The 16,935-nt window shown below is 37.6% G+C and overlaps 1 protein-coding gene across 1 annotated transcript in view; it reads right to left on the bottom strand.

Moving 5' to 3' along the window:
• Positions 1-384: 384 nt before the first annotated feature.
• ECPAS (Ecm29 proteasome adaptor and scaffold) overlaps positions 385-16,935 on the bottom strand; it is a gene marked incomplete at both ends in the record, with an annotated part of 98,337 nt that continues 81,786 nt past the window's right edge. The window contains 17 exons of the mRNA XM_084238500.1: positions 385-524; positions 2,263-2,334; positions 4,579-4,667; positions 4,841-4,946; positions 6,551-6,689; positions 7,989-8,181; positions 8,276-8,319; positions 9,171-9,379; positions 9,944-10,135; positions 10,339-10,405; positions 10,486-10,577; positions 11,129-11,195; positions 12,138-12,227; positions 13,092-13,157; positions 15,105-15,255; positions 15,913-16,034; positions 16,846-16,893. Of these exons, the coding sequence (XP_084094626.1) occupies positions 385-524; positions 2,263-2,334; positions 4,579-4,667; positions 4,841-4,946; positions 6,551-6,689; positions 7,989-8,181; positions 8,276-8,319; positions 9,171-9,379; positions 9,944-10,135; positions 10,339-10,405; positions 10,486-10,577; positions 11,129-11,195; positions 12,138-12,227; positions 13,092-13,157; positions 15,105-15,255; positions 15,913-16,034; positions 16,846-16,893 (1,887 nt within the window). The remainder of the gene's footprint in view (positions 525-2,262; positions 2,335-4,578; positions 4,668-4,840; positions 4,947-6,550; positions 6,690-7,988; positions 8,182-8,275; positions 8,320-9,170; positions 9,380-9,943; positions 10,136-10,338; positions 10,406-10,485; positions 10,578-11,128; positions 11,196-12,137; positions 12,228-13,091; positions 13,158-15,104; positions 15,256-15,912; positions 16,035-16,845; positions 16,894-16,935) is intronic.

A 16,935-nucleotide genomic window follows, 5' to 3' on the forward strand; every position in this document is an offset into this window, starting at 1 on the left:
ATGAAGTGATTACAGGTCCCTTTCTGAAATAATTTTATTTAATTTGGATGCAGTTGTAAGATTTTTATCCAGCGTGCTCTGCAACTTTTGTCTGTCAATTCATTTAATAACAACTTTCTTTCTTTTAATAACTGTGTCAGTTTCATCTACAATCACCTCTCAAACATTCGACGTTCCATTAAGTTCACTCAGCTCAGCTATTTTGAAAACATTGAGTAAAATAAAGCTAATAAGGAACAAAATTTAAGGCATTTTTTTTTTTTATTTCAGCCAAGGAATGATGCATGCTACAGATTAATCTTTACTTTTCCCACTTCTTTTCAAAGAATACCACCATTTCAACCCCAATAAACATGGCACTTGTATGTTTCTTCCCCTTCTAATTTATTCCAGATTTTCAAGTGTTTTCTTCAGTAATGATGCTTTCTCCTGCAGTTCAGGTCTGCTGTCTGTCTCCATAGTTGCTAAAGACTCAATTAGGAGTGCTCGGCATTCAGATGTCAAACTTTCCCACTGTTTAGATTCTGAATAGGAAAAGAAAGGGGGAGGGAGGGAAGTCCTTATAGAACAAGCAAGCAAAAAACAATTAGAATCATGCTTTCTGCTTTTCTTCCATGGAGTCTATCCCCCAAATAAATGCAAAGCAACCCCTTGATAACAGGACAGTCGATAATGATCGCACGTTCATAGTTGTCTCAAACCTGATTGGTGACAAAACCCTAGAAGCATATCAGGGAATTTCATCCCCTTACTCCAGTACTGGTGGGACAAGGGGAAATGAGAGATACTGAAGCAAAAAGAGAAGTGAGAAGTATCACAGCAAAACACAGGTAACAAAAAGTCATTTCAATAACTAAAAGCCTCTTTATAATAAGATACGCTCAATAAAAATATGAACAAATTTCATAATTGTAAAAACATCAGAGAATATATATATGGAAAATTTTGGAAACTCAAAAAATACAAGCAGAGCCTAAATGTTTATGAGGTTCTGTAACTCTAAAGCTATTTCAAACAAGTTATTATTTCACCTTTTAGCCTCATTTTCTGGCAAACCGAAAATTCAGTGATATAACTAAGTGCCTAGCTCTTTTATTTAACAAGGAAAAAAAGGGATTATAAGATGTGTAGTGCTAGCAGGTCCAAGAGGCCTGTTTTATGGACTCTAGGAGAGGTGATTTCATTGCTAAAGCAAAGATACAGCGAAGCAGAAGGAGCAAATACCTAAAAGTCAAAAGAAAACTAGATTCATTTCCCCATCTTCACTACCTTCCCCAATGTTAATCCACAGAGTTAAAGAAAAAGAATAAAGACGGCTTCTTTTGAAATTGGTAATAGACACACTCATAGAGAAAATGCCAGCAGTTTTCCATTCATACAACAGACACATTAGAAGAAATCTGCTTGTGGCTAAGACAGTTTAAAGAAAGCAAGCTGGGGTGGGGAGGGTAAAAAATAAGATTAAGAAAATCGCCATCAAAAAAAAAAAAAGAAAAAGAAAATCGCCATCAAAGATGTGGTACATATATACCATGGAATATTACTCAGCATTCAAAAAAGATAAACACATGCAATTTGCAGCAACATGGATGGCGCTGGAAGGGATCATGCTCAGTGAAATAAGCCAAAAAGAAAAAGAAAAATACCGGATGGTCTCACTCATAGCAGGAATCTAGAAAACTTAAATAAGGGACCAGGAAAATGAATAACTGTAAGAAAGTGAAAATCAAAATCAACAAAAAACTATGAACCAGAGACACTTTTAGGGGGGCGGGGGCGGGAGGGGAGGGATTCGGGTCAGAATGGGGGGGCTGCAATTGTATGGGGAATATAACAATAAAATTTATTATCTAAAAAAAAAAAATTTGATGAGTAATTGTCAAAACGTTTTTCCAACTCCACTTTTCAGTGTGTCGGTCTGTTTACTTAGATGTGTACAATGAACTCTACTTTGCCACTGTTGGCCACAATCTATAATTAATGAAGATTAAATCAGGATCTACAATGGAAACAAAACTGTAGTACTGTGAGATAACTAGAGCTTCATAATACGTTAAACGTATATAAAATAAGAGTACCAAATTTAAACACTTGGTAAAATTTAAAGAATTTAGCTTTGTACATTCCACTTGCACATACCTCTGTCGATCTGTATTCTAGATTGTATGATTATTAAAAGCAAAAATGAAACCAAAACACTCCTAAAACATACATTACAAAGAGTCTTGGCTTTTCCTCTGACCAGAATTCTCAAAAACTCACCTTCAAGTTTTTTAAGCAGTAATTCTATCACAGATAAAGCTTCTGTTCTCACAGATGAGTAGGTCTTATTTTCTAAGGAGAAAAATAATATAGTTCACATTACTTGTCTTATGATCTTTACAGATAGAAACTCTTAAGACTAAATTAGTGTTACTGAAAGAACAATGTTCAGAAATTATAAATTCAGGGAAAGATACACCTGTTTTTAAGTAAGGTTAAAAGGTTATCTTATATGATACTTGAAAAACTTTAAAGAGTACTTTAGGGCCTCCCTGGTGGCGCAGCGGTTGAGCGCGGGGTTACGAAGCTGCCCGCAGCCTTGCAGCGCCGGTTCGATCCCCGGCTGCTCCCCGGCCACTGGAGGAGGGTCCCGCATGGCGCGCGGACCTCTCCTGCCGCCCGCTGCTCCCCTCAGCAGTGTACTTCGGTCCTTCTGCCTGCTCTGCTCCCTGCTCTGGCTCTGGTGAATTCTCTCACCCTCCCGCGCTTCTGACTGTACCCAGTGCTTGTATAAATAAAAATATAAATCTTAAAAAAAAAAAAAAAAAGAGTACTTTAAAGGTGAAAACCAAAACACACTATCCAAACAGTCATCTTCATATGACACCTAAGAAAGGACTTAAGGTTTACATGACTCTCCTCATTTTACCAAAGAACATTACACAACCCAGGGTTTACATCAACTCAGAGATAGCTGAGACCCTGCACAGACACACCTCTTGGCTGCCAGTTCTTTATCCAAAGGCACGCTACCTCCATGAATTGTGACAGAAATATGCTTCCCTGGTGTCTACTCTAATTTCTAGTTCACAGTAGAATTTTGTGCCTAAAAAATTAATAACCAAGTCCAAGGCAAGGGGTAATGATGAGCTTTAACATCCTGTGATACTACAAGGACGTGCTTAAAAGGATGACAGAGACCTGCCAAGAGGACACGGAAGGCAGCTTGAAGGAGCTTCCCTAGTCAAATCTCAGTCAATCTGAGCAACAAATGAAAGAAGGAATATAATGCATTATAAACCAATGGGGCGGGGGGAGCAGGGGAATCTATATATTCACATTGATGATAGATAAATAAAGACATAAGGAACAAGGGAAGGATCCTGCTTCCGATAGGATGCCAACTGCCAAATGGCAAATGTGGAGGAAGTGCCAGAGTTAGAAAATCATCTTAGTAAAAACTGGTTCAGGGAAAAACCATTAATGCATGCTAGGTCCAGAGAAGACATTTTGAAGAGGAGCAGTATTTTTTGCATGTCTTAAAGTGTCTTCTCCCAGACTGCTTATTAGATGCAGTTTTCAAGAGAAGCAGGTTATTTGAATGGTCTTTAAGCGTGTTACCATGGCTGCTTATTAGACACAGAAGGGAAAAATAGTAACTGTACAGCAGAAAAAATTGAGTAATACCTTGACCAGGTAAGCAAAATTAACATCGCCAGTGAAGGCAGATGGACACTGTGTGCCTCTTGATGTGAGAGGACACAACATCACTTATGGTGTATGCCAACTGGGAACTCATAACCTGGATCTAATCACAAGGAGACATCAGACAAACATCAAATGAGAAACATTCTGACACATTCTAATTTTAAGGGCAAGGTGGTAATGCTGTCTTTTCTTCAAAATTTTAAATGTTCTACAAGACAAAGACTGAGAAAATGTTCCAGGCTACAAGCAACTAAGAAAATAGGAAAATTAAATTCAGTAAGTGATCCTGGACTGAATTTCCTAATGGAGAGATAGGGGTAATTTTTGTAAAGAACATTACTGAGTCAACTGAAAATGTAGAATATGAATGGTAAAAATTTGATTAAAATACAAGGTTAACAATGTAATACCACCAAAGCTGATGATGGTACAGTGGTTACATAAAAGAATACTAAATGAAGAACTTGGAAGTAAAGGAGGATGAGGTAAGCAACACCCGTTCAAATGGAGCAGGAAAAAACTATGCACACAGAAGTGCGCACGATAAACCAAATGGAGAAGTGTTAATAGATGTCTCTGGGTAAAGAATACACAGACACAATATGTACTGTTACTACAACTTTTGTGTAGTTTGAAATTATTTCCAAATGAAAGTTTTTAAAAATACCTGTTACAAGGTTTTCCTAATCTAGGCCTAAAATCCTAAATCAAAGTTCCAGGTTAAAATATTAAAGCTTAGGGGAACATATTGAATATACTAAATAAAACTGTTCAATAGTTGCTCCATAAATTTAATTCCTAGCACAAGGTAGGGAATATAATTTGAAGCTTAGATCCTTGAGTTTTTAAAACCAGGACTCCTTATCAATGTCAGTTTAATAGGCTCACCTAAAGAATACGTGATTGCTTTACAAGTTTCAAGGAGAATTTCAGTCAAAGCCTCAGGATCTGCATGCTCTTCTTCTAAAAGCATTAGTCTGTACAAACCAGAAAGCAAGATACAAATGTTACTAAAAAAATTCCGAAACTTTCTGGCAGAAACAATTTCTATTCCATATATCTTTTCATGATGTCAGTTGTGAGTTTTAAATTTTACAAGACTTCCACTGATAATATGTAAAATAAATGACTGAATCATAAAGCAAATTACCCCCGAAAAAAGGCATTCATTGACTGCAGGACTCCTAGCTGCACTTTCCATGTGCTGAGTTTTAGCCGTTCACACATCAGTTTGCACAGCTCCTGGCGATAACAACCTGGAGCGGGGAGGAAAGGCAACAGAATCGGACAAAGTAGGACAGAGAATGGGAAGGAGCAAGACACAAAGTAAGTGAGGGGTAGACACGGGTAGCCAAGAACAGAGAGGGGTAGAGGGACAGGGAAGGAGGGTTAGGGAGAGGAAGGAAGAGAAGGAAAAAATAAAATAATAAATGCCTTTAATTAAAGACCAAAATTTCCCCCAAAAATCCCTAAACAAATTTCCCCAATAAAAACCACTCCCACCTCCCATCCCACCCAGCCCCAACTTAAGGTCCCAATATAAATGTTCATAAATGATCACTTCCAAGGCAATATCTTTCTCCAAGGAACTGACACAACATTTTAACCACATTCCTGCTTCCCTAAAAAACACCCTGAATGACGGCCAAAAAAAGAAGAACTCTGGAGGTCAGGAGTTCCTCTCTAGACAGTCACAGGCTTCTTACAAGTTGTTGGCTTACCAAGAGTCAACAGTGTTTTACCCCAAACCTGTTAGGCCAACTGCACTTGTTATTACAATTATGTAATTAACAGTATGCTAACTAATGAAACAGGAATATAAAACATAACAAAGGAGCCATTTTTTAAATGCTGTACAATTTAGGACAGTCAAAACAAATGAAGTCGGCTAAAGATCTACAAGAATTCTACACTTGAATTGCTTTGAGAAAGACTGTAAATTCTTCCTTTGCTTTCAAGAGACCAAGCCGACACTGTAGATGATACATTTTCAGTAAGACGTACAGGAGAAACTAATGTAGAACAGTCAAATTCTCCAAGACCTTTCAAGCAAAAGCTAGTAGTCCTGATGATGTCAAACATGAGGACTTCCACTTCACTCCAAGAAAAAAGAACACAAAATTTATAGTATGTCTTGGAAAATTCTTTCTATACATAGTAAATATACTTTTTAAAGTCCACACAAAGGTTAGCAAGGCTCATTAAGTCTGATTTAAGACATAACCAATCACAATCAATAATACTCTTCACAAATTTCAAGAATACCCCACCAATAAATTCTGTGGATTCCTCAAAATAGAGCATCATAAAGAAAGGTAACAGCATTCTTTTTTATAGTCAAACAATATATATAAAACATATCATGGTTGTTACGGGCTTAACTGTGTTCTCAAAATTCCTATATTAAAGTCCTCACTCCAAATGGAATGTGACTGTACTGGGAGACAGGGTCTTTAAGGAGGTAATTTGGGTGACCTCTAATCAATGGTGCCTTTTAAGAAAAGGATATTAGAACACAGACATGGGTGGCTATTTACAAGTCAAGGAGAGACATCTCAGAAGATGATAACTCTGTCAACACCATGATCTCAAGACATCTACTCTCCAGAATTATGAGAAAATTCCTTTCTGGTGTTTAAGCCACCCAATCTGTGGTACTTTGATATAGCTGTCCCAGCAAACTGATACAATGGTGAGTGAGATTATCTGCTGATATAGGAATAAAATTTATATTGGACATTTCACTATTACTGAATCAGGCTGTACAAGACAACAATAACTGTAATTTATCATGCAAAGCATCTTTGCCCTCACTAAAGAACCTCTGATTACTTCTTCAAATGCAGTTTCAGGTACTTACGTTGGGTCTCCTCATTTCGAGGCCAGGCTTTGCCAAGACTCTCAAATGCTCCCAGCAGGGAGTCCAGCTGGAGCTCCTTTTCCTTCTCATTCTCATCCTCATTTTTGTTAGTCCGGACTCCAATGCTTTCAGGTGAGTTCTAGGACATGTCATAGAAAGGACGGCAAAAAGTAAAAAAAAAAAATTTTCAAAGTTGCAGGTATATACTGAAGGTACCAGAGTATGATATGGTAACCAAGAATTAAAAGCTAAATTCTCTGCTAAAATGCTAAATTAAATGCTAAATGATTTTTGCAATTTGTAACAAGAACACTATACCTCTTTAGTAAATCCTTTAAGAAATCTGTGAGCAAAGTAAGAAAAAATAATGTATATATAGTGTTTTGAACTCAACATAACAAAGCCTTGTACTATAATCATGAAATTAAAGAGGAAGAACTCATCAGTAAAAATCTAAATCCAAATTCTTCCTTAATATATGAGTGAAACAGAGGCCAAAAAGTGACTTGGCCAGTTAGCTAGTGATGTAATCAAATTAAAATGCAAGCCTCCCAAAGCCACACACTGTATTGCATGTAACAGAAATTACACATTCAACATTGTTTTATTAAAAGAAAACAACTGCAAATTAGCAGGAACATAAGAAATAACATTATTCAAAATATTTCATCTTTCACAAATAAACAGGTAAATGATACCTTTTTTTCTTTGACTCAGTACTCAACCTTTAAAAACAAATATTTCATTTTCCAAATAAAATCAAACACCAAAGTCCCCGAATATATGGCAAAGGCAGTCAACAGTGACACAGTGAGTTCCGTCTTCACTCTAGAAATGACTGGGGTGGCTTCTGTTCGTGCTCACAGGGTTAAGTTTAGTGTGACTATGACAGACAGAGTTCATTCACTCCACCATCCACTCTGCCCTTCTGCCACAGTGGGCAAATAGGAGCCTGGAATGAAGACAACCTTTCCTAGCTTCATCTGCAGCCAGTGTGCCTATGTGGCTAAGCCAAAGGGCAAGAAGTGCAAGTGCTGTGGAGAAGTTTCCAGAAACTGTCCTTAAGAGAAAACTGTCAAGTCCACTTGGATCCTTCATCCTCTCTTCATCTTCTCTGCCACCTCCTGTCTGGAATGCAGCTACACTGTGGACCACGAAGACAATGGCCACATCCCAGGGACAGCAGAGCTGGGAGCTGTAAAGAGCCAGAATTCCTAAACTATTATGTGAGAAACAAAATTCTCTTGTGTTTGAAGCTGCGGCACTTTGGTGTTTTCTGCTATTTGCAGTTACACTTATTCTTATAAATACACTTATTACACTTATTCTAATAAAACAAGCAAACAGGACACAGGAAAATCTTTTCTTCTTTTTCTTTTTTTTTTTTAAAGTTTTCTAAAGCATAAACCAGACCTGAGGGGATAGAGATGGTCATTACCTTCTTGATGAGAGGTATGACAATGTCAGAAAACTCCTGAAATCTGTCTTCTTTGGTGGCCTTCAAGACATCTGCCGCACAGCTGATAGCTACTATCTTGTACTTGAGATTCTCTTTGCAACACTCCTTCAGAACAGCTTGGAGAATCTCATCTATGCTGGGTTGATTGGGCACAGGCTTTTCCAGCTCTGCACTACAGGATCCACACAAAAGCATCAGAACAATTAATGAAGGCTGAGCTTTCAGGTTCAGTTTAAGAAATAGAATCTTCACTGAAAGAACATTACCTGCAAGCTGTCACCACACAGGCAATGGCTTTCAAGAGCTCCTCCTGATGGGATGAAACATGAAGAAATACCATTAAGCACATGTGTCTCTGGAATATTCTCCTGCAATGACTACAGTTACCTCAGAAATATTTAATAATTACGACTTCAAAAATTAACCGATCCCATCTTCTCTTTAATGCACTTAACTGTTTAACAAGCACTTCAAAATAGTTCTACTCCAAACCAGAGACAGGACAACTATATTCATTTCTATAAAGAGCTAGAGAACTGACTTGCCCAAGGTCACTCAGGTAGATGTGCACCCACGTCATCTGACTGAGTCTTCCTCCTAAGTTCAGTACTTCTACAGTACTGGCTTTTACTACCAACTTACTATAGATTTTTACAAAACCAGATAGATCCTTGTATGTTGCCACAATCTCATGTTCTCACTGAGTGCTCACTGTTAAGTACCATACTATTGCCCTCATATAAAAATGACTTGTATGAATTCGTATGTCCCGGAGATTGGTATTCTCAGCTCTAGGATTAGATGTAGCTTGCCTTGCTACTCAATTTCACATACACCTGATTCTGATCATCCACTGGTCAACTGGTACAAAATGGTGAACTCTTAAGATTAAGATTTAGCTTGGAAAGCTGGGCATGATAAATAAAATCAATCCTCAGCATCACCACACATATTCAAGGACACGTGGGTTATTTTGATGACATATACTTTATCAGGCAAAGTTACCCAAATTTCCCCATTGGCTATGAAATCTGGCTCACAAAAACAATTCATCAGAATGAAGTTCCACAAAGCCAGGTTATTTTTCTAGAAAAGGAAAAATGAAGTCATAATCCTTTAAAGGATACCTTAAATTCAACTGGGCATGCATGGTTCCTTTACCTTTCCTGCCCATGTTCTTCCTGCTAGGCCTTGCAGTAATGCAGTCAGTATCATTCCCAGATATGGAGGTACTAGGGAGCTGGTTTGTTTTGCAATCGATGCCATGGCAATTGCACCCTGGGCTTTCATTTTCCAGGACTGAGACTGTAAAGCCTTCTGGGTAATGGTAATCAACTCCTGCAGGTACAATCGAATGCCACCAAAGGAACCTATATGATGAAAAGCAAAATTAAATAATGTTTAAATGACAAAATAAATTAAACTGACTTTTCCCCCTAAGTTAGAGACCATTAGGCTAAAGCAATGATTCTCAATGGTATTATCACACCACTCTCTCAAAGAGAGGAAGGGTGAGGTATGGCAACTTATCTTTACAACAGAAGGGCTCTATGAACTTGGGTATGTCCACGAAAGGATGTTATGAAAATGTCACCACCCATTAATATGTATCAAGGTGAAAAACACTGCTAAGACATACTACTCTAAAATAATACTCGAAGGTGACACAAAATCACTGTTTTACTCTCATCTAAGATAAGTAAAGCTTTCCTTTGCTTGGACAGAGCAAAAGTATTGCTCACACACGCAGCAATGAGTGAAAAGTTCTGAGCGCCAACCTTGACAACCCAGTTGTTTGGATAGGCTGCAAACCAAATGGGATACATGTTAAGGTCCTTGGAAAGTAACTACAGGAGTTTCTGAATAAAGAGTATGAATAAAACATCCAGATGTGATTAAACAACAGACTTGACTCACAGGCATTATTTACTAACCAGGGACATTTTCCTGCCATACTTCAGTCCATAAGTTACATTCTTCTTTTTCAGATTTCTCCTCATCAGCAATTTCATGCATGCCTAGAAATGCCAAAGGCAGAACTTCCTTGGCATGGTTCTTCAACACATCAGGGCTGTACCGTCCAATAGCATGAACAGTCAAAGCACAAGAGGTCTTGTAGATGGGTTCTAAACAGTAGCAAAGAGAAGCATAATCTTTAGAGATGATCTAAACAGACGAATGCTCAATTTGCACCACAGAAAACAGATAAATAGATAATTAGAAATGTTTCTAGCAAACTACATAAAATCATAGAGGATAAGATTTGAATTGTTTTGTTAAATTATAACTTCTAAATTAAAGATAATATGAAATAGAGGAGAGAGGATACCTTCTTTCTCCATATACCAGCCATTGAGCTTCTGCAGGAGTTTTTCAGTGCTGCTATCCCGTGAGGTCTAAAAAAAAAAACAAGCATCATCATTTCATTGTAATTATTACAGTGTAATTACTTAGCTACATTAGAAATTCAACTCACCCGAACTAAATGGCCCATGGCAAATGCACAGGATTTCTGAATTACGCTGTTCCGATCTGTCAGGCCACTAAGCAAAGCACTCATAAGTTTACCTGTCAGGAATATGGAAGAAAAATCTGTTACCTGGTTGACCAAATGTCCTGCTCTATTCCGAGGATGAAAACAAACTTAACCCTGTAATTAACATCTTACTTACTCCATGAAAGTCTAGATCCCTTTTATGTTACATTTATACTATCCATTTGCTTCCCTTTGATATTCATAAAATTAAAAATAATCTGTGTCTAGACTATTGTAGGGGAAGTTGCAAAAATGAGAACTAGCTACATAAAATTCATTAAACCCATGTAGAAGCCAATACAGTAGAGAAAAATGCTCATGTAAAAAACTAGCAATAAACAGCAAGCAAATCTACATGGCAGATAATTTCACCTCCATGTACCACTGTACATCAAACACAAAAAATGGAAAACTTGCTAAATCTGATAATCACTGTGCCTCTTGCAAATAAAAAGGGAAGAAAAGGAAAAAAGCATATAGTATTATAAGTGTGTCTAAAAGATAATTATTTTTCCTTTTAAAACTTTGTCGCACAAGGTTTGAGGACACAAAAATATCACCAGCATGGTTCTGACAAACTCACCTGAGTAAGGTGTAAGGTCCTGGGGACACTGAGTAGTTAATGACACAATGACGCTGGCACAGCCTCCCTACAAGGTTACAAAAGCAAAGGTCTAAATGTGATGGTCACAATGCTTTGTCTATCAAACCATGAAGCTGAACAGACTCTCTAGGATTCAATTATAAAGAGGAACACTCTCCTATCAAATTAAAATGCAAAGATTTTTCTCAAGACCTTCAGCATGGAAGATGCATACTCTGCTACACTGCAAGTAAAAAAGAAAATTGATACAATTTTTCAGGAAGGCACCATAAGTCATCGTATCCACCCTTGTTCTAACATCGCCAGTTCTAAAAATTTAATAAAGGAAATAGCCTTATATATGTCAAAAGACACTCATTTCATGCTTTGTTTAAAGCTGAAAACAAACCTGATGTTACTGGATGGATTATCTACGCAATAAACTACTACATGGTCGTTAAAGGAGAGACCATAGAGGGCAAATGCATAGAAGAGTCCAGGAAGAAACACTTGGAAACATTACCATCAATTATCGCTAGGTGTTAAATTACAGACAATTTTTAGTGTTCGCCTAAAAGTAGGGGATTTCTACTAAATCTTTAAAGGTAAGCATTAATTATTTCAAGACAAAAAAAAAATCGAGGTGTCTGTTTTAAAGAGTGGGGTGGGGAGCTAATCATTCCCTAAAAAACACACCTGGGGGTTGATGAGGCGTGAACAGCCCCACCAATAACCAATAACGAACCAAGAGAGAGCCAGCATGTGCAGGGCAACCAGTGGAGAGAGAGAACTGCATTAATAAAGTAAGACAATATTCACTAAGTCCCATGTTTTATTTTCTGAATCAGTTACATGTTTTAAGTTATGAGTACAGTCATGATAACAAAAGTGACTATAAAATATTAGGTTTTACAGAAAAATAAGAACTTCAAACATGATGGCTATTCTATTTTCATGGGCAAAACCAATGAAGTTGCAAACTCCTCATTTGAAAAATATACTTACTTACCTTAGTTCCAAGACCCACACCACTTCTGATCAGCTCACATAATCTAGGAACTAGCTCACCCAGCACCGACACATCAAGATATTGCAGGCACTTTTGAAACAAGAGAACATAAATATAAAGTTAACCTTAACAAATACTTGTACCCCATCTCCAATTAAAAACTGTTAAATATGTACCCACTAGATTTCACATTCAACTGAAAAATGTTAAAACCACCATGTATTACACACACAAAAAAGTATTCATCAGTGTTCGACATTCAAAACAAAAGAAAAGCAATTATTGTCAACTTCTTAACAAAACTGACCATATTATATAATGCAGTGATATAAATCCTATTATTAATGAACGTATCTGCAGGTGTTCACTATTTCCTTAAGCTTTCTATTTCTCCCAATAACCCAATTAAGATACAAGGTCCACAGACCAAATTTTGGTAATACTCTCCCAGTAGGCACCTAAATTACCGATTTCTTTTGCCCAGCCTTATGATTTGCTTAGGAGAAGAGTTGCCAGTAACTAACAAGCTCTCAATTAACCACTACTGGCTAAGCATGGCAGTCAGTTTAATGAGTTTAGTAATTTCTAAACCAAACTCCACAACTTTGGAACTTAGAACCTCAGAGCCAAGCAACTTTCTACAAATCCCCTCCCATAACTTAAACAGCAATTTTAAAACAACAATTTTCTTTACCAATCTATGGTACCCACTTCACTGAAACCTTCCCAGTTCCTCCCAAAGATAACACTCAAGCAGAGGTGAAATCTGAACCTTTCTAAACAGGCAGGCCAAAAGAAAGATAGGTCAAAAGAAACATATTAAAAGAGAGATCTTTTATGTTGTTCTCCTGTGCAACACCAATCCGGACTAATGGATTTTAGTATTTGTAGCCTGTGGAGTTTGAACAACCACATCCTAAGGTAAAAAACAACATATTACATGTAGGTACTGACCATGTTGATCGTTTCCATCATGGGAGAGGATTTGGCAGCGCTGAGTCGAGCACTATCCATTGCAGCCTAAAGAACACAAATTCAAGTCACTGAGCAATTTAAGGACCCCAAAGACACTCCCCTAATAGGGATTCATTTCAAAAATGAATCTTCTTATAATATACAAAATAACAGAGTCACACATAAGTCTGACTCTAATTTCTTTCTTTTTTTTTTTAATAGAGGCATGTTTTATTTATTTATTTATTTGTTTGTTTGTTTTTGTTTTTATACAAGCACTGGGTACAGTCAGAAGCGCGGGAGGGTGAGAGAATTCACCAGAGCCAGAGCGGGGAGCAGAGCAGGCAGAAGGACCGAAGTACGCTGCTGAGGGGAGCAGCGGGCGGCAGGAGAGGTCTGCGCGCCATGTGGGACCCTCCTCCGGAGGCCGGGGAGCAGCCGGGGATCGAACCGGCGCTGCAGAGGCCGCGGGCAGCTTCGCAACCCAGCGGTCAACCGCTGCGCCACCGGGGAGGCCCTGACTCTAATTTCTTTTGACCATGACTCAACCATTTACCTGTATAGGGAGCATCTCACCACAGGTTAGAAATTCAGATGATACTGAGAAATTGACTGCAGTTATAATTTAACAAGTATTCCACCCTTTGTAAGTCTCAGACTCTCCACCCACTAGATACAGGAATAGACTAAATAAATTTCTAAGGTTTTCTAAGCAATAAGAAAAAAAGTATACATTTACCGCTTCAATTCTGTAAAAGGCCTTCATATCTACAATGATATTTAAGTTTAACAACTATCCTAAAGAAAAAGTTAACACAACTCAGACATCCTAAGAAAAATCGTATGGCATACAGAAGTGGTTTGCCTATGGTTGCAAAGTCTGGACTAGAATTTATGTTTCCTAATTGTCAGCACCTAGAAAACATGTTATAAGAAGCCAGGAAGGGAAATGTCTTCTGCTACAAAAAAAAAAAAAAAAAAAAGGGAAGAATGATGAATGTAGAAGAAAACAGCAATAGCAGAGGCAAATGGGAAAGAAAACAAGTTATCAGAATTTACGCAAATTTAAAAGTTAAATAGTGAACTGAGGGAAAAAATTGCAATATATATTCATGGACTTGATGATACTAATAAAAATAAATATAAAAACATAAATAAGTCAAGTGCAAAAATAGGCATCAAATAGAAAAACACAATTTACAGAATAGAAATGGCTAAAACAGTGTGAAAAGACACTGGAAACAGTAATGGTAAGTGTAAACCACAACAAAAAGATTCTTGCTTATCAGATTAATGTTATTCAATGTTGGCAAAGGTGTGAAGAACACGGAACATTCATAACTTTTAAAGTCAAAATCTCCCACAAATATCAAAACCACCTATTGTAGGACTAATCTTCATGCACTGAAAAGAATGAGGCAGATCTATATACAGGTATGATACATTGCTAATAACAAAAAGTAAGTCACGGAACAATCACAGTGTGATTCTACTTTTAAATTAGTATGTTTGCTCAGCTTTGCAGCCTCCAACTACGAAAGAATTTGAAAACACGCAGGGAACTGTTAACAATAGGCACTCCTCAGAAAACAGGGGAGGTGGATTCCTAGGAGATAACTTTCTGCTCTATTGATTTCTCACAATAAATGATGTGGGCCATGCCAGAGTCTAGAGACAAATCCTTTTTACTTGCAGAAGATAAGTTGTCCATAAAAAGATTCTGAAAGTATAGACCCACACTTCAAAAAAACAAACAAACATGTACCAAAAAACTATGTTAAATAAACGTCAATGCATTTTTGGGTAGAAATGTTACTTTCATACAATTCACAGAGTAATATGAAACTCTTCTTCCTCCCCGCCCACAAAAAAACATCCTGTGTGTGTGACACACGTGAGCTGGAATCATGGGCTTGCCTAAGGACTATGGAAGGATCTTCCAGAAGCTCCTCAGTACCTTAACAGGGTTCTTCCTCCACAATATTTACCAATAAACCTGTGCTTCCAACTCACCTTTTCTTGGTCTGTTGCCCGGAGGCTCAAATAATTGAGAACTTGGGGTTCCAATACACTTAAGGATTCCAGAAGAGCTGGGATGAGTTTTGGTGCATGTGGTTTCAGCATGGCTCCTGCACTTTTGCTGATCTTCACAAGCGTGTTAATGCTACAGACACACAGAACACAACTCCTGAATCTTCGTAATGTAAGCATGAAGCACTACAAATTTAATCATGGGAATGGTCTCCTATTTATCCCATTCGGGAATATGATCCTTTGGTTACAGAGCCTGGTATTAGCACTGTTTTTTTTTCCCACTAGAAATTTTCTGGCATATATGAAAGTAAAGATACTCAGAAATAAAATTCTGGGTATTCTCCACCCAGCTAAACAATCGGCAACCTCTGGCCAACTGTGTTCTCATCTATACCTCCTCCATACATGGGCATACTATTTCCCCTGCACTGAATTATTCTGAAATATTATGAAGTAGCATAACCAACAACCTTGGGCCTGTGGAGTAACAGGAACATGCCTGACTGGGACCCAAAGAGGTTGATGACAGTAAAATTAACACATTTACTCAAGGTGGTGGCAGAACGTTGGTCAAAATAAGGCTGTTAATAATAAGTCCCATGAGGATGTTTCTGTGAAAATGCTCTGACTCTCAACTTTCAACAATTGGTCTTGGGCTGCCTCCATGGAGTCCCCTCAACTCACTTTCCATACTTTCAAGAATCTAACATTCAAAGAAATCTAATTCCCACCGCATGGCTAGGGACTAAGTAAATTCAACACATTCATTTAATCAGCTGATTCACACCTGAGGGCTCGAACTTCTGTCACAGGACTCATCATTCCTTTGTCCAAAAGGCAAGGCAGAAGGACGGCAATGGTTCGCTGGCCAGCTGCACCTTTGGCAGGGTCACACATTTTCACACAAACCTCACATACAAAGAGCATAGAAATTAGTGAACCAATCTCTCATCCAATAAAGAATTTACCTGACAAAAGAATTCCTATTTCTCATATTCATAGAAAAAAATTAAAATATGACACTACAGAGAGAAACAGAAGAATGAGATCTGGGATTGAGTTCTGTCTGCCAATAACTAAACAGAAATTTTGGTAATACATTTTTTACTTTTTAAGTTTTGGTCTTCTAATCTGTGACATAGGAAACAGTTAAAGACGAAATGAGAAAATGTATAAAAAGATTTATCATCATCATAACTTTGGGCAGCAGCAAAATACAGTGGTCAAAAACAAATCTAGTATGAGAAACACTTGGGTTAAAAGCTGGATTACTACTTACTAACAATGTGACCTATGGCAAGATTTATACAATTAGAATGTAGAAGTCCCTCACAGATCACAAAACCAAGTCCAAGTGGGAAATGAGTTTTAAAAAAGCTTGCCGATTTCACAGGCATATTAACACATAAACATAGCAATAGTAACAGAAAAGACAGATGCTGTTTGATCTAAATGAGTAATGTGTTCCTTAGGAATACATAAGAGAAGGCAAACTTTATCTAAAGGCACAGAGAAGCTCACCATTAAAAAGATATATATACATTATTAAAAATATCAGTGTAATACTATCCCCCACCAATTTCTCATTCATTGTAAGACCAGGGGGCCAATTACACTGTAACTAAATGTCATTTTATATGACCAAAAAAACAAGCCTTTTTAGTTATGGCACACAGAAATATGCCCCACTTCACCCCCAAAGTAAAATAAGAGTCTTCACCTTGCTTAGAGTTTTCAGAGCTAGTTCTGCTGCTTTTCGTACAGATTCCTAAAAATGAAAAAAGTCTGGCATCATGCAAGTTAGAGATTT

The sequence above is a fragment of the Talpa europaea genome, assembly GCF_964194135.1.
Source record: "Talpa europaea genome assembly, chromosome: 7".
Lineage (NCBI taxonomy): Eukaryota > Metazoa > Chordata > Mammalia > Eulipotyphla > Talpidae > Talpa > Talpa europaea.